The sequence below is a fragment of the Melopsittacus undulatus genome, chromosome 17 (genome assembly GCF_012275295.1).
Source record: "Melopsittacus undulatus isolate bMelUnd1 chromosome 17, bMelUnd1.mat.Z, whole genome shotgun sequence".
NCBI lineage: Eukaryota > Metazoa > Chordata > Aves > Psittaciformes > Psittaculidae > Melopsittacus > Melopsittacus undulatus.
Genome location: NC_047543.1, coordinates 3,526,644 through 3,548,779, shown reverse-complemented (window position 1 = coordinate 3,548,779; position 22,136 = coordinate 3,526,644). Strand labels below are relative to the sequence as shown.

General features: G+C 57.8%; 5 protein-coding genes across 7 annotated transcripts; 2 read left to right on the top strand and 3 right to left on the bottom strand.

The window, feature by feature from the left end:
- Positions 1 to 1,434: 1,434 nt before the first annotated feature.
- Positions 1,435 to 5,600, bottom strand: DLX3 (distal-less homeobox 3). The gene is made up of 3 exons (XM_034070212.1): positions 5,117 to 5,600; positions 4,595 to 4,785; positions 1,435 to 3,055 (listed from the first exon to the last, which is right to left on the bottom strand). Exons 1-3 carry the CDS (start codon positions 5,433 to 5,435, stop codon positions 2,714 to 2,716), a joined length of 852 nt encoding a protein of 283 aa, XP_033926103.1. The 5' UTR covers positions 5,436 to 5,600; the 3' UTR covers positions 1,435 to 2,713.
- A 2,995-nt stretch (positions 5,601 to 8,595) lies between these two features.
- Positions 8,596 to 22,095, bottom strand: LOC101873320 (feather keratin Cos1-1/Cos1-3/Cos2-1). Of its 3 annotated transcripts, none has more exons than XM_034070081.1 (2): positions 21,974 to 22,054; positions 8,596 to 9,208 (listed from the first exon to the last, which is right to left on the bottom strand). In XM_034070081.1, the coding sequence occupies exon 2, from the start codon at positions 9,185 to 9,187 to the stop codon at positions 8,882 to 8,884; it is 306 nt and encodes a 101-aa protein (XP_033925972.1). In that variant the 5' UTR covers positions 9,188 to 9,208; positions 21,974 to 22,054; the 3' UTR covers positions 8,596 to 8,881. The 3 variants fall into 3 exon arrangements, with proteins under 3 accessions (XP_033925972.1, XP_033925971.1, XP_005140323.2); XM_034070080.1 differs by lacking the exon at positions 21,974 to 22,054 and adding an exon at positions 9,497 to 9,630; XM_005140266.4 differs by lacking the exon at positions 8,596 to 9,208 and adding an exon at positions 20,794 to 21,542 and having other exon boundaries at positions 21,974 to 22,095.
- LOC117437063 (uncharacterized) lies at positions 11,517 to 16,495 on the bottom strand. Its single transcript, XM_034070078.1, has 4 exons — positions 16,473 to 16,495; positions 15,913 to 16,030; positions 12,662 to 12,793; positions 11,517 to 12,294 (listed from the first exon to the last, which is right to left on the bottom strand). The coding sequence occupies exons 1-4, from the start codon at positions 16,493 to 16,495 to the stop codon at positions 11,914 to 11,916; spliced, it is 654 nt and encodes a 217-aa protein (XP_033925969.1). The 3' UTR covers positions 11,517 to 11,913.
- LOC117437064 (feather keratin Cos1-1/Cos1-3/Cos2-1-like) lies at positions 13,328 to 14,624 on the top strand. Its single transcript, XM_034070079.1, has 2 exons — positions 13,328 to 13,480; positions 13,847 to 14,624. Exon 2 carries the CDS (start codon positions 13,868 to 13,870, stop codon positions 14,225 to 14,227), a length of 360 nt encoding a protein of 119 aa, XP_033925970.1. The 5' UTR covers positions 13,328 to 13,480; positions 13,847 to 13,867; the 3' UTR covers positions 14,228 to 14,624.
- Positions 16,466 to 17,525, top strand: LOC117437065 (feather keratin Cos1-1/Cos1-3/Cos2-1-like). The gene is made up of 2 exons (XM_034070082.1): positions 16,466 to 16,624; positions 16,913 to 17,525. Exon 2 carries the CDS (start codon positions 16,934 to 16,936, stop codon positions 17,237 to 17,239), a length of 306 nt encoding a protein of 101 aa, XP_033925973.1. The 5' UTR covers positions 16,466 to 16,624; positions 16,913 to 16,933; the 3' UTR covers positions 17,240 to 17,525.
- Positions 22,096 to 22,136: the final 41 nt, after the last annotated feature.

The following is a 22,136-nucleotide window of genomic DNA, read 5'->3' as shown; positions in this document are numbered from 1 at the left end:
TGGAAGGGGTCCCTGCCTGCAGCAGGGGTTGGAGCTGGAGGAGCTTTAAGGTCCTTTCCAACCCAAACCATTCCATGGAGGGACAAGGGGACAATAGCATCCCTGGTGTCCCTCCCTGTGGCACAAGCTGCCTGCAGACCCCCAGCTCACAGGCAGTGCTGGAGGAGAGCAGGATGAACCTCGTCCACGGGCACAGATGCTCCCAGCATTTTCTATTATGTGTGGCTATGGAACCTTCTGCCTTTCCCTTCCCTACATTAAGAACCCAACAAAACCCCAGCGCCAGCTCGCTCCATGCCTCTCACTCCAGGCAATGCCGCTCCGTTTCCTCCTTCCCATCCCGTCTCCTCCCTGCTCTTGCTGGCAGCTCCCCCTAATCACCCCCATGTCTCCAGCCTGTCTGCCCGCCGCCGGCTCTGGGGCGCGTTGCACACAGCCTCCAACCCCAACCCCAAGCACTGCATACGGGGGGCTGGCAGCACCCCTGTGTGTGCTGCAGCTGGACTGGTCATGCAGCAGCTCAATGGGGATACCCAGGGATGCAGCTGTGCCCGATGCTGGATGCATGGGATGAGGTGGGGAGCTGGGGGGTGCAGCCCATGGGGGGATTTGAGGAAACTTTCATGGGTGATAAGAGTGAGGTTGGCTCCGTGTGGACTTGGCCATGGGATAAGGGATGTGGGGACACCTCTGGGTGCGTCCCGGCTGCGTTCAGCACTCAGCGGAGCTGGGGTTCCCTGGATGATGCAGGGGACCATCCCCAGAGCCACCCCATGGAGGGCTGAGTGCTCTGCGGGGCTGAGGGAGGACCCTCCTGGGTCACTGGGGATGGGGTGCATGGCTCAGTGGGGACAGCACTGGGATGGGTGATGGAGCTTCAACCCCTGACCCTTTGCTGCACTGCTATGCATGGAATGATGCTGGTGACACCAGGAACAGCCCCAAGGACTGGTCCTACCACCGATCACCGGAGCCCTCCCAACCCCAAAACACTGATGGGTGAAGTCACCATCTCTGCAGGAGCAGCGACTGTTGGCCCCATGGGATTGGTACCTTAGGGGGGGATCCCATCCCCTGCCAGCCCTTGCTCATGGGCATCCCCAAAAGGAACAATGGGACAGCCCAGCACCTTCCCAGTTTGCATGGCCAGCAGTGTACTGGTCCCAGTAAGCAGCAGGGGTGGGAAGCAAGCACCAGCGGCAGTGAGGAAGACTCTGCAACCAGGAGTAAAATCCCCTTCCTCCAGATTCCCTCTCAGAGGGGTAAAGTGGAGCCGGGATGAGCCAGCAGCACCCTTGGATGCCTGCTCCCTTAACCCCCCAACTGCTTCCCAAACCAGGGCACATGGGGTTTAACTCCGTGTTTTCCAAGCTGGAAAACTCAGGAGTTCCTCCCTACTCACCAAAAACCCTCCCCAAAAACGATGTTTGGAGCTTTCAGATTCAAGCCACTTTTATTCACACTTCGAGATCAGCTTTTGGTCATTAGGAAAGCAGCAAAGGTCGCTCGGAGGAAGCCTCTTTGTCCTTAGAGGGGGCTCCCATCACCCAATTTTGGGTGTTTTCCCTTTTTTTTCTCCTTAAAAAAACAACCCAAAAAGCAAACAACAAAACCAGAGCAAAACCAGTTTGGTTTGGATCAACTTTATACAAACAAACCTTTATGTACACTCTCTTTTTTTCCCCCCAATACACCCCTATTTATATATAAGGCAACATAAATAAGACCCTCGGGACTGTACAACGCATATGAACACTTCTTCAAACGGCACTTGCTGCTTTTAAAAAAATAGCATCATCCTCTTAAAAAATAGTAAAATTTCTTTTTTCTTTCTCTTTTTTTTGGTTTTTTTCCCCTCTAAAATGTGCAGTCGATTTGCTCACAAAATCAGCATCCTGCTTCGCTGGTAACTGAACTGACACAGATGGAGGCACTGCTGGGAAACAGACTTTAGCACAGTTTTTCTCTCTACAAAATAACTTAAACCATTCTTGAACCATTTAAATATTAAAATAGTTTTTTCTCCCCCTCCCCTTACACTTTGGATTTATTCTTAAATAACCACCTTATTGTCGGAGCTGCTCCTCATCCCGCGAAGCCGCCACTGAAGCGGATGGGCTGCGGGTGCTGCTTTGCTCCCATGGGGTATCCATGGTCCCCCTGCATCCCAGTGGTGAAGTGCATCCTCTCATCAGATGCCATGAGGGTGAAGCTCATCCCACTCCTTTGGCATCGGCGATGGGCACCTGCACGTGTCCTCCTCCCCATGGGCTCCATCCAGACCTGGGTGCGGGTGCTCTGGGTGCCCCTTGTGCTCAGGGAGCCCCCCCATAGGCAGCTGCCCAGGGTGGCCCCAAGTAGCAAAGCTCCAGTGAGAGATTCCCAATGGGATGTGGCTCCTCGGGGGCTGTTTTTTATTAGGGGGTGATGGAATAAGGATAAAAATGCATAAGAAGAATTCGCTGCCACCTTTTCCTTGCCTGCCCTGGGCTGGTAGCTAAGGAGTGTAACCCTTTGGAGTCCTCTTGTTCCTGAGATGAGCTGGGAAAGGATAGGATATCTAAGAGTATATTTAGGGGTGTGTGTACATGGGTGTCCTTTTTTGCTTTAAAAATAGAAAAAAAAGAAGAAAAAAACCCAAAAAGTAGGGGGAAAAAAAGGAGGCAAAGGAGTTCTGCCACTGTCCCTCATCCCTGGTCTCAGCTCCGGGCTCTTAGTAGACGGCACCCGTGTTGGGGGGCGGCCCCGGGGAGGTGTGATGCATCGTGGTGGCCGGTGGTGGCTGGTGGGGTCCGTGGGGTCCGCTGAGGGTCTGGGGGTGGTACCAGGGGTTGTGCTCCTCCAAGAAGCCCGGAGAAGAGCTGTAAGGAAGCGGCTGCGGGAGGGGGGTCCTGCCCGGCGCGCTGCCGTGCGAGTTACTGTCCCAGACGGCCGGGGAGGGTGGGGAATTGCAGGCCATGGAGTCGCTGTTGTTGGGGCTGTGCTCCAGCGGCACCTCGCCGTTCTTGTAGAGCTTCTTGAACTTGGAGCGCCGGTTCTGGAACCAGATCTTCACCTGGCAGGGAGGGAGAAGGGGGTCAGTGCCCCGGCACCGAGAGCAGCTGGAAAGGGATGCTCGTGAGGGGGACATGGGATGGACCCCACTGAAGTGGGAAGGGATAAGGGACATGGGCACACCGTGCACCATGGGATCATGGGGACTCACAGACATTGCGGGAAGCCACCCCAGGACATGGGTGCCATGTGGACCCCAGAACACACAATGCTGGGTGGGAAGGGACAACGGCCGTGGGCATCATGGGGACCCCATTGCAGGAAGCCTCCCAGAAGACCCCAAACACCCGGGATGTGAGTGTCACCCAGACACACCATGGTACGGGTGTCACGGGGACCCTGGATACATGGAGCATCGCAGGGAGTCCTGGTGGGGACACGGGCGTCGCGGGAAGCCTGTCATTCCAGCATCACGGGCGTTGGGAGCGTCCCTGGAGCTGGGTGAGGCGGCGCTGGACGCCCCTGGGGAAGGGGTGGGTGGCTGTCACCCAAACAGGATGTCCCTCTGGGAGCGGGTGACGCGCTCCGTCAGCCCTTTGCCGAGTGTCCCCGATTGCTTCATCGCCCAAGGGAGGAGGAGGAAGGCCGGGAGGCGCCAAGGGCGGCACAAGGGCGCCGGTGCCGGCCCGCAGGCAGGGAGGGTGCTGGCGATGGGATGGGGTGCGGGGGGAGCCGCGATGGGGGTGACAACCGGCTCGTCCTCGTGCCAGCAGATGGGGGGGGGATCTGTCCCCGTGCCAGGCAAACCCCAAAAGTGAGGGTTTAGCCCCGAATCATAAGCGGAGCCCATAGCACCTGTCCCTGCTCTTCCCATACAGCCTAAACTACTACCCCAGCACTGAGATCCTTGGGGGAATGCGGATCCTATCCCAAAATCCCTTCTCTTTGGCTGGACCGAGCAGCATAGGGGAGCAGGAGCCCCGGGAGGAGCTCCCTAAGGGAAGCTCTGGAAAATCCAGCTGGAAGAGCAGGGTCTGGGCCCCAGGTGCTCCCAGCAGGCACAGGGCCAGGACCTGCTGCTGGGATGGGGTGTCTCAAGCAACCTGTCCCAAACATCCTGTCCTGCATCCGGATTTGGTGTCCCACATTCCCGGCGTGCCGGGTGTGTTGGTGACCCAGGACTCTCCCAGACACCAGGGCAGGATTTAGCCTCTGACCCTACCCAGTGCAGGAACAGAGCAAGGTCTGGGATAGGGCTTGCGCCAGAGGGAAAGGGATAAACCCCGAAACCTGGGAGCGGGCTTGGCTGGGATCCTTCCTTTCTCTCTGCTCCTTCCCTCCTCTCCACCTTTTCCTCTGCAAAGCAGATCTGCTCCGCACGGGGAAATCCGGCAGCAGGGACCCCTGCGCCCATGAGCAAGTGGGCAGCATCCATCCATAGGGACCCGCAGCCCCCAGCCCCACTCCGTGAACAGAACCCCCCCAGACCGCACCGATTCGGGCTCTGCGAGGAGGAGGCTCCCGGCTCCTGCCCTCCCAGTCCCTCCTGTCTGTGGCTGGGAACTGGGGTGTGGGGGGTGTCGGGGGGCTCAGCCCTTACCTGGGTCTGGGTGAGCCCGAGCTGGGCAGCCAGTTCCGCCCGTTCGGGCAGCGCCAGGTACTGCGCTTTCTGGAAGCGGCGCTGCAGAGCCGCCAGCTGGTAACTGGAGTAGATGGTGCGGGGCTTGCGGATCTTCTTGGGTTTCCCATTGACCATCCGCACCTCCGGCTCCGGCTCCTCCTTCACCGACACTGGGCAGAGAACGGAGCTGTGAGGTTGGTGAAGGGGTCCCAGAGCTGAACACCCCTTTCCGCCCCCCTCCCCAGCTCAGGGTCATCGCACTCTGTGCCCCCCGTCCCCAGGGGTATCAGGGATGTGGCCTGATGGCCACATCCAGCGTGGATCCATCCTGCTGCATCCCCCCCAGCAGCAATGGGGATGCCAGAGGGGGCTGATCCCTCGCCCCATACACAGCAACAACCCCATCCCCAGCTTGGGGACACTTAGAGGAGTGCAACTTCGCTGCTGTCGTCCAGTGGGACTTGCAGGATGGATACGGCCCCTTTCTCCCAAGCATCCTACCTGCTTCTTGGGCCGGGAGCTGCTGGTCCCTGAAGTGGCTGTACTGGCGGTAGGAAGGGCTGTAGGAATAGTCAGACTTGGGCGAGTAGGTGCCGGCAGCGCCAATGCCGTTGAGGTTGAACTGGTGGTAGGGGTAGTGGCTCACAGGCTGGCTGTAGGACTGGCCCGGGTAGTAGTCGTGCTGGCTGGTGTAGTAGCCCAGGTCGGTGACGGAGGACTCCGGTAGGGTGGGAGAGTCCTTGGAGGCAGCATGGCAGCTCAGGGAGCCCGACAGGTCGGTGAGGATGCTGGAGAGCTTCTTGTCGAAAGACCCACTCATTGCTGGAGCTGGGCAATGGGGGGGAGCTGCCTGCCTGGCTGGGGACCCCCCAACCCGGCGGCTCCGGCTACCCACGTCAGGCCTGGGGTGCCCAGAGCCGGCTCCTCCACACCAGCTCTTGCAAGGAGCAACCAAGAGACTGTGCCCAAACCTCCAGCCCCGGCCGCCTGCTTAAAGCCTTTAATTAGGGAGCAGGGCAGGGTGGGTGCGCATTCCGATTGGCTCCAGAAATATTGCCTGGGAGGCAAAATAGGCTCCGGCCTCCTCTCTGCCTCTGTGTGTGTGTTTTTTTTCTCTCCTTCCCTTCTTTCCCTCTCTCAAGAAACAACAAAGAGTGGGTGAAGGAGGGGAAGGGATAAATAGGGATCGCAGGCTCCTGTCTGCGGGAGCAGGGGAGGGAAGGGGGGGGACGGGACTGGCGCGGCCTGTGGGGACTCTGTGAGTCAAGGGGGTGCTTTCTGGCAAGGGGACTCTTGGTGCTGAGGGGGGATTTGCAGGAGGAGCAGGGCTGGGGGTGTTTGCTGGGGGTTAGAGCAGAGGAAGGGTTGGGGATAGGGAGTAGGATGGATTCAGGATTGGGATTGGGTGGCTGTGGGGGTACGTTTTAGGACCACTCCCCCCCCCCTCCAAAGTCCCACCTTCTCCCAGTGTCTCCCAGTTCAATGTCGTGCCCAAGCCAGCCCCATGGAGTGGTCCCTCAGGTACTCCACCAACCTGCCCTCCTCCACCTGCCCTGTGGGGACCTCGAGTGGTGACAAGCCCTGATTCTGAGGACACTTCTCCTCTTCTGTGCCCCTCTCGCACCCCAGGCATGGTCCTAACACCCCCCCCACCTCCTGACACCCCCCCGCCACCTCCGCCCCCCAACTGCACTAAGAGCCCCCAGCAGCATCACCCAGACCGGGGTCCTCAAGCCTGCTCCTGCTACCCCCGGGGCTGTGTCCAGACCCCCCCATCCACTCAGCTCTGGGGACGTATTTTGGGGGGGGGGAGGGGATGGTTCTGCTCTGTTGGCAGCTCCGTATCCCTGGGAGGGGCTGGGGGCAGATCCTTAACTCTGGAATGGTTTTTCCTCCCATTCCACCTTGTCCCAGCTCTGCGCCCTCCTCGCGCCTCCCCAGCCCGGCTGCAGCACCTCGCGGTGCAACGGCGCCACCTGACGGACTGAATGGGGAACTGCACCATGTGGGGCTTCGGGTTCGAGTCCCGGCCCTGCCGGCACCGCATGGGCCGGGGGTCAAGCGGTGGAATGATCCGAAACGTGAATAGAATGGGAAGGGAACGGGAAAAAGAACAGGAGAATCAGAAATTGAAATGAGAGAAATAGAAGTAAAATAGAAAGAAAAATAAAGAAATATAGAAATAGAAATAATAGAAATGGAAATAATAAAAATATAATAGAAAGAGAAACATAGAACTATAAATAGAACTAATAGAAAGAGAAATACAGAAATAGAGCTAATACAAATAGAAGAAATAGAAATAATAGAACAGAAATAGAAACAGAAATAGAAGAAATAGAAGTAGAAATAATAGAAATAGAAATAGAAATAGAAATAACTTTAGATCAATTCCAGATTTGAGGAATCATTTCAGAGGAGACAGAAGTGTCTGGGACAGCCCCAGCCCTGCTCGAAGCTCTGCAGGGCCCCCTTCAGGGACGTTTCCCAAGGTCCCGGAGGAGCCACTGGGCCATTCCCAGGTCGCCGGCCTGGCTGTCCCTGCAGCCGGACTGTCACCAGGGCTGGTTCCTGCTGGGACAGGGTTCCTCCAGCAGGAAAAGCTGGTTCGGGAGCTGCAGGCTGGGGAATGTGCCCGGGGAGTGGGACACAAACGGGGAGCAGGTCTGTGCGGTCCTGAACCAGTCTGTGACTGGGAGGCACTGGTGCCTCCAGCTGGTGGGGGTTATTCAGCAAGGCTGCACTGAAAAGGGGAGCTCATGGATGAGGGCAGCTTGTGAGGAGGGAACGGTCTGGGGGGACCAGCACAGTGGGGCTGGAAGAAGTCACTGCATGGAGGTACCAGGGAGGTCTGCAGGGGCAGAGCTGGCAGGGGTGGCCTTGGGGATGGAGATGAGCTCTTAGGCAGAAGCTGTTCCCTGTGAGGGTGCTGAGGCGCTGGCACAGGGTGCCCAGAGAAGCTGTGGCTGCCCCATCCCTGGCAGTGCTCAAGGCCAGGTTGGACACAGGGGCTTGGAGCAGCTGCTCCAGTGGAAGGGGTCCCTGCCTGTGGCAGGGGTTGGAGCTGGATGGGCTTTGAAGTCCCTTCCAACCCAAACCAGGCTGGGATTCTATGATCCTATACAATAGTCGCATAAGTAGTTCTGTGTAGGTAATTTGTTGTCCTTATTTCAACTTGGTTTAGATTTACTTCCTTAATGGCTATTGCTTCTGAAATGTTCTCTTTCTGCCTACGTTTATCCCCTTTGTTGTCTTGATCTTTTAATTCTTTCTTCTCCTTCCTCAGTGCTGCTGCTTCTAAAACATTTTTCTCCATCTGTGTTTTCTTTCACTGTTGTTATTTTTTAGTTATTTTCTCCTTAAATCCCCAGGATTTTAGGATTTTCTACTTTTCTCTCCTTCAATGTCTTTATTTTTCAATTCTCTATTTGTTGCCTTTGCTTTTTTACTGACCTTTCTGTGTCTCTGTTTCAGTTTCCTGTCCCTTTTCCGTATGAGTTCTTTATCATTATCTATTGCCTGTAGCATTTTAAATGTTCTTTCTATATATTTAGTACCCCTCAGCCAAGGCTTTTGCATGATTTTTTTCGTTTCCATGTGGATTTCTCTTTTTTGTCTTTTTTTATAGGATTCCCTGTTAGCCAATATGTTTTTCTTTTTTCACTGGATCATGAATCAACATAGAATCCCAGCCTGGTTTACATTGAAGGGACCTTAAAGCTCATTCAGTTCCAAACACTACCATGGGCAAGGACACCTTTCATTGGAGCAGTTCACTCCAAGCCCCTGTGTCCAATCTGTCCTTGAACACTGCCAGGGATGAAGCACGTTTGTCAATATGGCTTCAAACCACTCCATGTACCACGATAACAAGGGACAAAACCCACTGCAGGGATGCAAATTCCACCCTGCATTCACCTTTTCCCTTGAGGAGAGTGGAAGAGTTCCCATGGAAGGAAGGAGGACTCAGAGGCCCAGGCTTGGATGCAGCACAACTTTAATGAGGGTAAAGAAGAAAAGGAGGTGGCTCACAGGGAGCACCAGGGGCAGGCACCAAGATGTGGTGCAGCTCCTGCAGGGTGTCCGTCTGCCTGCCCCTCACACGCAGGGAGGGAGGCCGAGAGGTCCCCACTGGGCTGGTGTGGGAGGTGGAGATGGGAAAGGAACAGAGAGGAGAGTGGGAGGAGGAAACAGCTCCGTGAAGCTCTATCTCCTGTCCAGATCCATGTTGTGAGCTCTTGGAGGTTCCTGCCTGAGGACGCAGCTTTAGCAGGGTCTGCACCTGGTGCCGCAGGAGCGGTTGGTGATGCAGGAGAGGTCGAAGCTCCCGGAGTTGATGGGCACTCCCTCACAGCTGAGGATGCTGCCAACGGCAGCGGAGGTGGAGGAGCCCACAACGGTGTTCTGAGGGAAGGAGCTGAGGATGGGGCCGGGCAGGGTCACCACCACGGGGGAAGGCTCAATGACGACGGTGGAGCTCTGGCACTGCCTGACACAGCACTCATTGCAGCTGTTGGCCAGCGGGGTCGGGCCGCAGGGCTGGCAGGGCACGCACGGGTTGCAGCAGGACATGTCTGGATGCTGGAGCTTCACCTGGACACAGGGCAGGGGCAAGCAGATGATGGGACACGCCAGCAGCAGCTCTGCAGCCAAGCCTGGGCAAGCCAAGGCACCTGCTGGCCCAGCACACGCTGAGCACCTCCAAGCCCAGCAGCCAGCTCAGCTCAGTCCCAGCCTCTCTCTGCACAAGCCCTTCTCTCCCCTTCCCTCTCCCATGACAAGCAGCTCCCAGCCCTGCGCTCCCACAGCCCCCAGCAGCTCACACACACGGGCAGGAACCACCTGCTCTGGCAGCAGCAGCACAAGAGGCTTCGCACTCACCTGATTCCCAGGAGAAGGAGGCGAGAGAAGGGGATGAGGAGCACAGACCTGGGCTGCCTTTTATAGTCGTCCTGCAGTGCCTCAGGCCCACAGGCACCTTTGTGGCAGGAGGCATTTCCTGACAAGCTCATGGCAAATGCAAACCCTCCCAGGTAATGGCAGGGGCCGTGTCCCCGTTTCCGCCACTGCTGCCTTTTAATTTCCCGGCTCAGGTGCTTTGCCATAGGAAGGCTTCTGTAAGTGCCGGCAGGACAAGAACAAGGGTTTCCGGGGCAGAACCACGTGAGCGCAGCACAAGCCTCCCATCAAGGGCTGGTGCATCCCGTGCAGGCAGGGGATGTGCTCCTGGCTCATTCCTGTGGCCTTGCTTGTGGCCACACTGTGGGTAATGGGCACTGCTCTGGTGCTTCTCTTCCGCATGCCCATGGGGCACCCCCATGGGGCAGGAAATGGCACAGAGGTGCCCAGGGGACCAAAACGCAGCCTCTGCCTCCTGCAGCCTCCATTTCTGGCCTTAGGAACACGGAGAAGGACCAAGGAAGCCTCCCCACCTGTGCAGCCCCTTGACCCTCCATTGATCCCCCTCTGACGCAGGGTTGCTGCTGGCTGGGATGGGACACGGGCTCCTCATGTCCAGCCCATTGCCAGATACACTGAGCAGCTCATCTGCCTGGTGCTGAGTGAGGCGGCTCTGAGCCCTCGCACCAAACAGGTATTGAAGCGGAGGGACAGGGCTCCAGGTGCTGATGTCCTGGGAGATGCAGGACAGGCTCCCTGGCTCTGCAGGGATGCTCAGAGCTTTGAGTCCAACTCCTGTGGGGATCGAGCCCCAGGACTTCCCTATCCCCCATCAGGAGCAGTCTGAGGAGCTCCAGCTGTGTCTGGGAAGGTGGAATTGTGATTGAGGGGAACCAACCAATCCCTGTGCTTTGTCATGTGCACATCGGGCAAAGTCCCTCTTCACACAGATAGAACCTTGTGCCACAACCGCCCCAGCCACATCCCGCTGTGTGCTGAAGGCTGGAGCCAAGAATGAAAGAGGGAAGTTGAGGCTGTGAGAGAGCAGGGACAGAGCGAAGCTGTTTTAAGGGGTTTTGCCTGTTTCTCACCATCCTGATGTGTTTCTCATTGTCAGTGATGAAATGAACCTTCCCCAGGTCAAGTCTGCTCTGCCCGTGGTGGCAGTTGGCAATAATCCCTCTGCTGTACCTCAGCCCTTTCCACCTGACTTTCTCCTCCTGCCCTCTTGGGGAAGGACAAGGAAGCAGCAGGGTGGCTCTGGAGCCAGCCCTGCTCTGCTGAGCCCTGCCCCAGGTACTGCAATGACAGTGCCAGCAGGTTTGTCATTTCCATGGGCTCTTCCTGCTTTCTCTCTCTGCCACCAGCAGCTCTCTCTTCTCCTGCTGCTGTTTCCCTCAGAGGACCGTGGGCAATGATCTCAGGTGCTCTCTGCACTTGTGTGCCTGGGCACCGGTGCAGGGTCACAGCCGTGGGCAGAGCAGAGCCCAGCATCGCTCCTGCCGCAGCCTCACACGGGCAAGTTCAAGCCCAGGAGCCTGGTGGGCAGGAGGCAGGGAAGGGGATGCCCTGTGCTGATGCTTCCTGCTGCTCTTCTGACTGCTGGCAAAGGGCTCTCATCACACGCAGGGACACAGAGGAAGCACTTGCTCCCTCGGTCATTGCAGACCTCCTGCCTCTGCCTTTGTGTCCGCAGGCACCGTCCTTGGGGGCGGCCTCTCCAGCCCATTCCCTCCCAACGTTGCCTTGCTGGGAGCACAAGGGAACATCTGTGGGCAGAGATGCAGCGAGCGAAGGGCTCCAGGCAGTGGCTGTGGGGGAGCCAGGGAGGCCGTTCCCAGCTCCGAGGGAGGCCACAGGCAGCGTGTCCTGCCCTCCTGTCCCCCAGCACTGAGCAAGGGACCACTTGCAAACACATTTGTTTCCTCGGGGCAGATCTCGTTCCTCTCTGCACAGTTTCAGAGAGCACCCAGAGAGCAAAGGACCACACAGAGCCAGAGGCTGCGATGCAACAGAGTTTAATGGGTCTGAAGAAGCAAAGATGTCTGGAGAGGAGGTCATAGGGGAAGGATCTCAATGGGCAGCCAGGAGCCGGTGCCCCATGGACAGACAGGGGTGGGCAGGGCCCCCCTAAGCTGTCTTTGGGGGCCGGCAGGGCTGCAAGGAGCAGAAAGCAAGAAAGGCAAAGGAGGGAAAGCACAGAGTGGAGGAAGGGAAGGAGAGGCAGTGGCCGTGTTTTCAGAGAGCCCAGGCTGGCCCCTTGCCCAGGGCTGACTCCCTCTGCAGCAGGAGCAGGGCACGCTCAGCCCCTCTCCAAGCCATGGCCACAGTCTCCGTCGTTCAGTCCGGCGTCATCTTCTGGGTTCGTGGGGCTCCTGTCTGGGCTGTCAGCGGTGGCTTTAGCAGGGTCTGCACCTGGTGCCGCAGGAGCGGTTGGTGATGCAGGAGAGGTCGAAGCACCCGGAGTTGATGGGCACTCCCTCACAGCTGAGGATGCTGCCAACGGCAGCGGAGGTGGAGGAGCCCACAACGGTGTTCTGAGGGGAGGAGCTGAGGATGGGGCCGGGCAGGGTCACCACCACTGGGGAAGGCTCAATGACGACGACGGAGCTCTGGCACTGCCTGACACAGCACTCATTGCAGCTGCTGGCCAGCGGGGTCGGGCCGCAGGGCTGGCAGGGCTGGCAGGGCTGGCAGGGCCGGCAGGGCTGGCAGGGCTGGCAGGGCTCACACGTCTGGCACTTCTCAGGGCAGGACATGGTTCGGGGCTGCAGCTTCACCTGCGAGAGAGGGCAGGGAGGGAGCAGAGCACAGGGGCACGTGAGGAACAGCCTGCAGGGACACCCAAGGGAGCACAGGGCACCTCTCGTGTGGGGAGGTGGAGGCTGCGCAGGAGAACAAGGGATCCTTTGCCTGAGCCCTCACAGACCTTCACACAGCATCTTAGCACCGGTTTGCAGCCAAAGAGCCACCCCAGCCCGTCCCGAGACTCTCTGCATGACAGAGCATCTCTGCTCTGCCCTCTCCCACAACCACCATCGCAGAGCACTAGCACAGCCCCAAGGAGCAGCTCTCAGCTGAGATGTCCTTGCAGGCTGCACCCTGTCCCATAGAGAGGAGTGGGTGAGAATGGGGGCTCCAGCTCACCTGGTTCCCAAGGAGAGGGTGGTGGCAGAAGAGCTTGAGAGAGTGACCCGTTGGGCTGGCTTTTATACTGACCCCCCAGTGCCTCAGGCACAAAGGCAGGCACCGCAGGGGCAACGATTGTCCTGCACATTCCTAATGAACGGAAACATCGCAGGTAATGACATGGGATGTGCTGCTGATTCCCTCTATGCTGTCGGTGCACTTCTGGTTTATGTCATGCCTGTTCCCTCACTATTGTTTCTCTTGAGTGCTGGAATGAGAGGTACCATGATTTCCAGGACAAGTGTGCGTCAGTGAGTGCTGTGACCCTGCCGGTGTCCCCTCAGGTAACGGGATGGAAGGAAAGAGAGGACAAGGCTCTGACTCAGAGGAGCCTTTGGGGAAGAATCAAGGATGGGAGGGCTGGGATCAGCTGAGGCTCTTCCTCTCAGCAGGCTCATACAAAACCCACCTGAGTGAACCCAGCCTGACATCACCAGCCTGCAATGGACCCCTCTGGCACTTACCTTGTGTCTTCTGCCCACATTGACGCACACTTGTCCTGGAAATCATGGTACCTCTCATCCCGGCACTCAAGAGAATCAATAGTGAGGGAACGGGCATGACATAAACCAGAAGTGCACCGACAGCATAGAGGGAATCAGCAGCACATCCCATGTCATTACCTGCGATGTTTCCGTTCATTAGGAATGTGCAGGACAATCGTTGCCCCTGCGGTGCCTGCCTTTGTGCCTGAGGCACTGGGGGGTCAGTATAAAAGCCAGCCCAACGGGTCACTCTCTCAAGCTCTTCTGCCACCACCCTCTCCTTGGGAACCAGGTGAGCTGGAGCCCCCATTCTCACCCACTCCTCTCTATGGGACAGGGTGCAGCCTGCAAGGACATCTCAGCTGAGAGCTGCTCCTTGGGGCTGTGCTAGTGCTCTGCGATGGTGGTTGTGGGAGAGGGCAGAGCAGAGATGCTCTGTCATGCAGAGAGTCTCGGGACGGGCTGGGGTGGCTCTTTGGCTGCAAACCGGTGCTAAGATGCTGTGTGAAGGTCTGGGAGGGCTCAGGCAAAGGATCCCTTGTTCTCCTGCGCAGCCTCCACCTCCCCACACGAGAGGTGCCCTGTGCTCCCTTGGGTGTCCCTGCAGGCTGTTCCTCAGTGCCCCTGTGCTCTGCTCCCTCCCTGCCCTCTCTCGCAGGTGAAGCTGCAGCCCCGAACCATGTCCTGCCCTGAGAAGTGCCAGACGTGTGAGCCCTGCCGGCCCTGCCAGCCCTGCCAGCCCTGCCAGCCCTGCCAGCCCTGCCAGCCCTGCGGCCCGACCCCGCTGGCCAGCAGCTGCAATGAGTGCTGTGTCAGGCAGTGCCAGAGCTCCGTCGTCGTCATTGAGCCTTCCCCAGTGGTGGTGACCCTGCCCGGCCCCATCCTCAGCTCCTCCCCTCAGAACACCGTTGTGGGCTCCTCCACCTCCGCTGCCGTTGGCAGCATCCTCAGCTGTGAGGGAGTGCCCATCAACTCCGGGTGCTTCGACCTCTCCTGCATCACCAACCGCTCCTGCGGCACCAGGTGCAGACCCTGCTAAAGCCACCGCTGACAGCCCAGACAGGAGCCCCACGAACCCAGAAGATGACGCCGGACTGAACGACGGAGACTGTGGCCATGGCTTGGAGAGGGGCTGAGCGTGTCCTGCTCCTGCTGCAGAGGGAGTCAGCCCTGGGCAAGGGGCCAGCCTGGGCTCTCTGAAAACACGGCCACTGCCTCTCCTTCCCTTCCTCCACTCTGTGCTTTCCCTCCTTTGCCTTTCTTGCTTTCTGCTCCTTGCAGCCCTGCCGGCCCCCAAAGACAGCTTAGGGGGGCCCTGCCCACCCCTGTCTGTCCAATGGGCACCGGCTCCTGGCTGCCCATTGAGATCCTTCCCCTATGACCTCCTCTCCAGACATCTTTGCTTCTTCAGACCCATTAAACTCTGTTGCATCGCAGCCTCTGGCTCTGTGTGGTCCTTTGCTCTCTGGGTGCTCTCTGAAGCTGCCCCGAGGAAACAAATGTGTTTGCAAGTGGTCCCTTGCTCAGTGCTGAGGACAGGAGGGCAGGACACGCTGCCTGTGGCCTCCCTCGGAGCTGGGAACGGCCTCCCTGGCTCCCCCACAGCCACTGCCTGGAGCCCTTCGCTCGCTGCATCTCTGCCCACAGATGTTCCCCTTGTGCTCCCAGCAAGGCAACGTCAGGAGGGAATGGGCTGGAGAGGCCGCCCCCAAGGACGGTGCCTGCGGACACAAAGGCAGAGGCAGGAGGTCTGCAATGACCGAGGGAGCAAGTGCTTCCTCTGTGTCCCTGCGTGTGATGGGAGCCCTTTGCCAGCAGTCAGAAGAGCAGCAGGAAGCATCAGCACAGGGCATCCCCTTCCCTGCCTCCTGCCCACCAGGCTCCTGGGCTTGAACTTGCCCGTGTGAGGCTGCGGCAGGAGCGATGCTGGGCTCTGCTCTGCCCACGGCTGTGACCCTGCACCGGTGCCCAGGCACACAAGTGCAGAGAGCACCTGAGATCATTGCCCGCGGTCCTCTGAGGGAAACAGCAGCAGGAGAAGAGAGAGCTGCTGGTGGCAGAGAGAGAAAGCAGGAAGAGCCCATGGAAATGACAAACCTGCTGGCACTGTCATTGCAGTACCTGGGGCAGGGCTCAGCAGAGCAGGGCTGGCTTCCAGAGCCACCCTGCTGCTTCCTTGTCCTTCCCCAAGAGGGCAGGAGGAGAAAGTCAGGTGGAAAGGGCTGAGGTACAGCAGAGGGATTATTGCCAACTGCCACCACGGGCAGAGCAGACTTGACTTGGGGCAGGTTCATTTCATCACTGACAATGAGAAACACATCAGGATGGTGAGAAACAGCAAAACCCCTTAAAACAGCTTCGCTCCATCCCTGCTCTCTCACAGCCTCAACTTCCCTCTTTCATTCTTGGCTCCAGCCTTCAGCACACAGCGGGATGTGGCTGGGGCGGTTGTGGCACAAGGTTCTATCTGTGTGAAGAGGGACTTTGCCTGATGTGCACATGACAAAGCACAGGGATTGGTTGGTTCCCCTCAATCACAATTCCGCCTTCCCAGACACAGCTGGAGCTCCTCAGACTGCTCCTGATGGGGGATAGGGAAGTCCTGGTGCTCGATCCCCACAGGAGTTGGACTCAAAGCTCTGTGAGTGTCCCTGCAGACCAGGGAGCCTGTCCTGCATCTCCCAGGACATCAGCACCTGGAGCCCTGTCCCTCCGCTTCAATACCTGTTTGGTGCGAGGGCTCAGAGCCGCCTCGCTCAGCACCAGGCAGATGAGCTGCTCAGTGTATCTGGCAATGGGCTGGACATGAGGAGCCCGTGTCCCATCCCAGCCAGCAGCAACCCTGCGTCAGAGGGGGATCAATGGAGGGTCAAGGGGCTGCAGGGGTGGGCAGGTTTCCTTGGTCCTTCTCCGTGTTCCTAAGGCCAGAAATGGAGGCTGCAGGAGGCAGAGGCTGCGTTTTGGTCCCCTGGGCACCTCTGTGCCATTTCCTGCCCCATGGGGGTGCCCCATGGGCATGCGGAAGAGAAGCACCAGAGCGGTGCCCATTACCCACAGTGTGGCCACAAGCAAGGCCACAGGAATGAGCCAGGAGCACATCCCCTGCCTGCACGGGATGCACCAGCCCTTGATGGGAGGCTTGTGCTGCGCTCACGTGGTTCTGCCCCGGAAACCCTTGTTCTTGTCCTGCCGGCACTTACAGAAGCCTTCCTATGGCAAAGCACCTGAGCCGGGAAATTAAAAGGCAGCAGTGGCGGAAACGGGGACACGGCCCCTGCCATTACCTGGGAGGGTTTGCATTTGCCATGAGCTTGTCAGGAAATGCCTCCTGCCACAAAGGTGCCTGTGGGCCTGAGGCACTGCAGGACGACTATAAAAGGCAGCCCAGGTCTGTGCTCCTCATCCCCTTCTCTGGCCTCCTTCTCCTGGGAATCAGGTGAGTGCGAAGCCTCTTGTGCTGCTGCTGCCAGAGCAGGTGGTTCCTGCCCGTGTGTGTGAGGTGCTGGGGGCTGTGGGAGCGCAGGGCTGGGAGCTGCTTGTCATGGGAGAGGGAAGGGGAGAGAAGGGCTTGTGCAGAGAGAGGCTGGGACTGAGCTGAGCTGGCTGCTGGGCTTGGAGGTGCTCAGCGTGTGCTGGGCCAGCAGGTGCCTTGGCTTGCCCAGGCTTGGCTGCAGAGCTGCTGCTGGCGTGTCCCATCATCTGCTTGCCCCTGCCCTGTGTCCAGGTGAAGCTCCAGCATCCAGACATGTCCTGCTGCAACCCGTGCGTGCCCTGCCAGCCCTGCGGCCCGACCCCGCTGGCCAACAGCTGCAATGAGTGCTGTGTCAGGCAGTGCCAGAGCTCCACCGTCGTCATTGAGCCTTCCCCCGTGGTGGTGACCCTGCCCGGCCCCATCCTCAGCTCCTTCCCTCAGAACACCGTTGTGGGCTCCTCCACCTCCGCTGCTGTTGGCAGCATCCTCAGCTGTGAGGGAGTGCCCATCAACTCCGGGTGCTTCGACCTCTCCTGCATCACCAACCGCTCCTGCGGCACCAGGTGCAGACCCTGCTAAAGCTGCGTCCTCAGGCAGGAACCTCCAAGAGCTCCCAACATGGATCTGGACAGGAGATAGAGCTTCACGGAGCTGTTTCCTCCTCCCACTCTCCTCTCTGTTCCTTTCCCATCTCCACCTCCCACACCAGCCCAGTGGGGACCTCTCGGCCTCCCTCCCTGCATGTGAGGGGCAGGCAGACGGACACCCTGCAGGAGCTGCACCACATCTTGGTGCCTGCCCCTGGTGCTCCCTGTGAGCCACCTCCTTTTCTTCTTTACCCCCATTAAAGTTGTGCTGCATCCAAGCCTGGGCCTCTGAGTCCTCCTTCCTTCCATTGGAACTCTGCCACTCTGCTCAGGGGAAAAGGTGGCTTCCTGGAGACGATTTATGTTGATTGCAAAAGATTCCTCATTCCCAGAGGAAGAAAGCATAGAACTCACTGCAATGGGGCATCTTTTGTGCTGTTTCCCTTGGAGTTGACGAGACCATTCCTGACTACTGCATAGCAAATGACCATCAGTCCTTGCAGCTTTGCTGTATCGCTTTCCAGGTGGGCCTGGAGCACGTTCAAGAAGAGGATGGCTCCAAAGGGTGGCTGGAGTAGGGATAAGGAGACAATAATACCTGAGGACAGCTTCATCTCTGCCTTCTCCTCCATTCCATCACCTGGTCTAGGGTCCGTGGCTAGCACACAGAGGCCAGGTGGATGGTACCTCAGACAGTCATTCAGAGCCAGACATGCAGGGCTGAGGTAGTTCGTGAGCTAGTACCGGTACCAGTCCCAAAGTGGAGTCCGCACAGCCTGTGAATACAACAGATCATGGTTGTGTTATCTGAGCCTGTTTGTAAAGAAACCAAACAAGAACCCACTTCTTTTTTAAGGCAAAAGCTAACAGCAACCGGTCAGAGGGGTCTTTTTGAGCAGGAGCAGTCAGGAACTATCGGAGATGACATGAAGAGTTCCCAGAGGATGTCAGCATCATACAGAGAAACACAGAGGAAAGGACAGAAGCAGATGGATAAAGAGCAGGCTGATGAGGGGAGGGGGACGAGAGCAGATGCAGGGAAGGACAGGAGGACAGTCCAGGGCAAAGAGGCTTGTGAAGAAGCTGGAGGTCAAAGCAGACTCAAAGGAGCTGTGGGACCACCCCATGGCCAGCCTGATAGGCACAGGTCAAGCCCCAGTACAGGGCTGAAACCTGCTGGTTTTCACTGGGCACCCCTCTCTCAGTGGCAGGGATGCAGCATGTTCCAATGCAACACTGCAGCTATGGGGCGGGAGGGGGCAGCCACTCCAGGCACTTACCCACCCCTTCCGTACCCCCTGGTACCCAGGGATGTGCCACCTCCGGGCATGGTTCACCCAGTTGTCTCCTCTGACACCAGGGTTCCATGAACTCGACACGAAGCCAAGAGGCTTCATTAGTGCAGCTCAGGAAACAGCTCCTGAAAGGGGGAACAAGGCCAGCGGGAGGCTGTGGAACAGCACCACACATCAGTTCCGAATGGGAAGAGGGAGCTGTATCCCCTCATCCTCACCATAGAGAGAGCATCAATGCCAGGGCAAAGCACAAAGCCTTTGGTCCTATCAATGTTCCTATCCTTAGCCAAATAGAGAGAAGCCAGGCAGCAGCAAAGGGTATTTGTTAGTCCCATAGGTTCTCCTTGAGTTTCCCAAATCCTTATGTTCATCCCATTTTCCCCTTCGTATCAGTTGCAAAGTCCAGGTGGCCTTTCCCCAAAGCTACACCTGCATTTTCTTCAGGGCTCATCAGTTTGTTATGGGAGACTTTTAGGCTTGGTCATTGTTATCCCTTGTCTATCAAGTCTGTGGGTTTGGTTACTGCATCCCCCTTTCTGTATTATCCCACACAGGGACACCTCCTATAGACCATGCTGCCCGACTCCATCCAGCCTGGCCTCACACATGGATGGCTAGTCAAGGACTGCAGGGCTGGGAGGAGCTTGGCTTTCCCTGCCAACTGGGCTGAAAACAACCCCATAGGAGTGCCCCACAAGCCTGCAAGGGAGCCCTCCAGCACTTTGGCCCCACATTATGATGTCAATGACATAATCCTGCCCTGGGAATTCCTGGAATTCCCGTCAGCCCTCGAAGCAAATATCCACGGGGAGCGAACATGGGATAAACACAGGAATTAAAAGATAATAGGGCAGGAATCTCAAACACAGGCCATTAGCTGGCAAGTTTTGCAAGTCAGATGAGCCTTCTAGGAAATCATTGCTCCCACAGAGGATTTCTCTAGGCCTGGAGCAGTGCAGGACCAGGACCATTCTTACCTCATCTACTTCACTCCTTGTGGAACAGGAGAGTTGGAAGCTGTGGTCTCTTCCTCCAGGATGTGGTCTTGCCTGACTGAACATCCCAGTTAAGTCCTGGGATGAGGCTTGGGGCTGCCTGTAATGAAAGTGGGAAGTGGAGAAAAGGTCTGGTCTGAAGGGATATCGAGGATTCCATGAAGTGGATTCTGAGCTCCGCACTAGCCAGAAGCCTTCTCGGGCCTGGATGCTCTTTGCAGGGTCCTTGCGATCCAAAGGCAAGGAATTACATGTGCTTTTCTGTATAGCCCCTGCCTCCTTCCACAGTGGGTACCTTGCATTGCAGATTGACAGGCTGCTTCTCATCCAGCCCCGTGCTCTGCTTTCATCCACCCTCTCTCAAGGGCCACATCCTGCTATTAGCAGTGAGGAGAACCCAGCTGCCCACCAGCTCCAATGAGCCCCATGTCAGGCAGTGCCAGTGCTGTACGGTTGTCACTGAGCCTTCCCCTGTGCTGGTGCCTGGCCCCATCTTCAGCTCCTTCCCAGAGAAATCCATTGGGATTCTTTGTGCATTGGGAGGCCACGATTCACCAAGGAACCTTTTGCCTTGCTGGGGATGGCTTATGAGGGTTCTGTCCTGCCTGAGCACTGCTGTTCCAGCTCTGGAATGCCTGTAGGTTCCTACCTGCCTGTATAGGTTCCTACCTGCTTCTATAGGTTCCTACCTGCCTATATAGGTTCCTACCTGCTTGTATAGGTTCCTACCTGCTTGTGTAGGTTCCTACCTGCTTGTGTAGGTTCCTACCTGCCTATGTAGGTGCTTGGCTCCCCTTGAGCCTGGCAGTTCACAAGCTGGTTTGACCAAGCAAGTGCTTTAACTGCTGGGTGATGGGAAGAGAAAGGCTCCCTGGGGCAGAAGTGTGGGATCCCAGGCAGCCCTTGGAGTGCTTTGTTCCACCTTTTGGGTCGAGGTTTGGAGAAGGCAAAGGATGGGAGATGTGTGGGGAGCAATGGGGATAGAAGACAAGACTCTACCCATCCCTTTCCCAAAGGCTGAGGAGGGCATTTGTATGCAGGAAAGGAGCAAGTTGATGGTTCCTGGCCCTACAGGAGCCTGGGTCATCTTCCTCAGTGTCCTGAACAGAGACCAGTGCCTGTGTCTCCCCCTTCCCTTCCTCCGGGAATGCTGATGCCTCTCCTTTGTGCCTGCAAGATCTCCCCAGAGTGATGCTGCTCTCTCTGGCAGCTGGGGATTGCATCCAAAGACAGAAGGACCACACAGAAGCCAAGGCTGGGATGCAACAGAACTTTAATGAGTCGAAAGAGGGAAAGGAGCTCCTCTGAGCAAGGCCATGGTGCAGGGAACACCAGGGGACGTCGGAGTCTGTGTCCCTTGGCCAGGCTGGAGTTTGCACCAGGTGTCTGCCTGCCCCTGAGAGCAAGAGGGGCAGCAGGGCTCTCCTCTGATGGGGCTTAGCAGGTCCTTACAGCCCAGGGAGCAGAAGGCGACAGAGAAAAAGGAGAGAGGAGGAAGAGGGAGAGAACAGGCAAGTTACACAGGGCCACACTTCCAGACTGCCCGGGTATGCCTCCTCCTGCCTTCCTTTGCAGGTGGAGCCATGGATGCTCAGTGCCTCTGAGAGCAATGGCCGGGATGTCCGTGCTCAGTCCGTTACCATCTCCTGGGTTCCTGGTGTCCTTCAGTGGGGTGTCTGCAGCAGCTTTAGCAGGGTCTGCAGCAGTAGCGGTTGGTGATGCAGGAGAGGTCGAAGCACCCGGAGTTGATGGGCACTCCCTCACAGCTGAGGATGCTGCCAACGGCAGCAGAGGTGGAGGAGCCCACAACGGTGTTCTGAGGGAAGGAGCTGAGGATGGGGCCGGGCAGGGTCACCACCACTGGGGAAGGCTCAATGACGACGGTGGAGCTCTGGCACTGCCTGACACAGCACTCATTGCAGCTGTTGGCCAGCGGGGTCGGGCCGCAGGGCTGGCAGGGCATGCACGGGTTGCAGCAGGACATGTCTGGATGCTGGAGCTTCACCTGGACACAGGGCAGGGGCAAGCAGATGATGGGACACGCCAGCAGCAGCTCTGCAGCCAAGCCTGGGCAAGCCAAGGCACCTGCTGGCCCAGCACACGCTGAGCACCTCCAAGCCCAGCAGCCAGCTCAGCTCAGTCCCAGCCTCTCTCTGCACAAGCCCTTCTCTCCCCTTCCCTCTCCCATGACAAGCAGCTCCCAGCCCTGCGCTCCCACAGCCCCCAGCAGCTCACACACACGGGCAGGAACCACCTGCTCTGGCAGCAGCAGGAGCAGCTTTTCCATCACTGACAACCAGGGGAGTTCTTCCCAAGCCAAGAGCCCAAGAGTCCCCAGCCCAAACCCAGCCCCTCTCCACACCAAACCTTCTCCCCACTTCCATTCTCAGGTACTGGCAGCCCCAGCCCCAGTGCAGCTCAGGGCTTCCAACTCACTTGCTGCTGAAGCAGAAGAAGCGGAGCTGAGTGGATGAGGAAGTCAAGAGCTGCGATGGTTTTTATACTGGTCCTGCAGTGCCTCGGGTCAGAGGAAGCCGCTGTGGAAGCAGTAATTTTCTGAGAAGCCCATCTGAAATGCAAAACATCCCAGGTAATGATA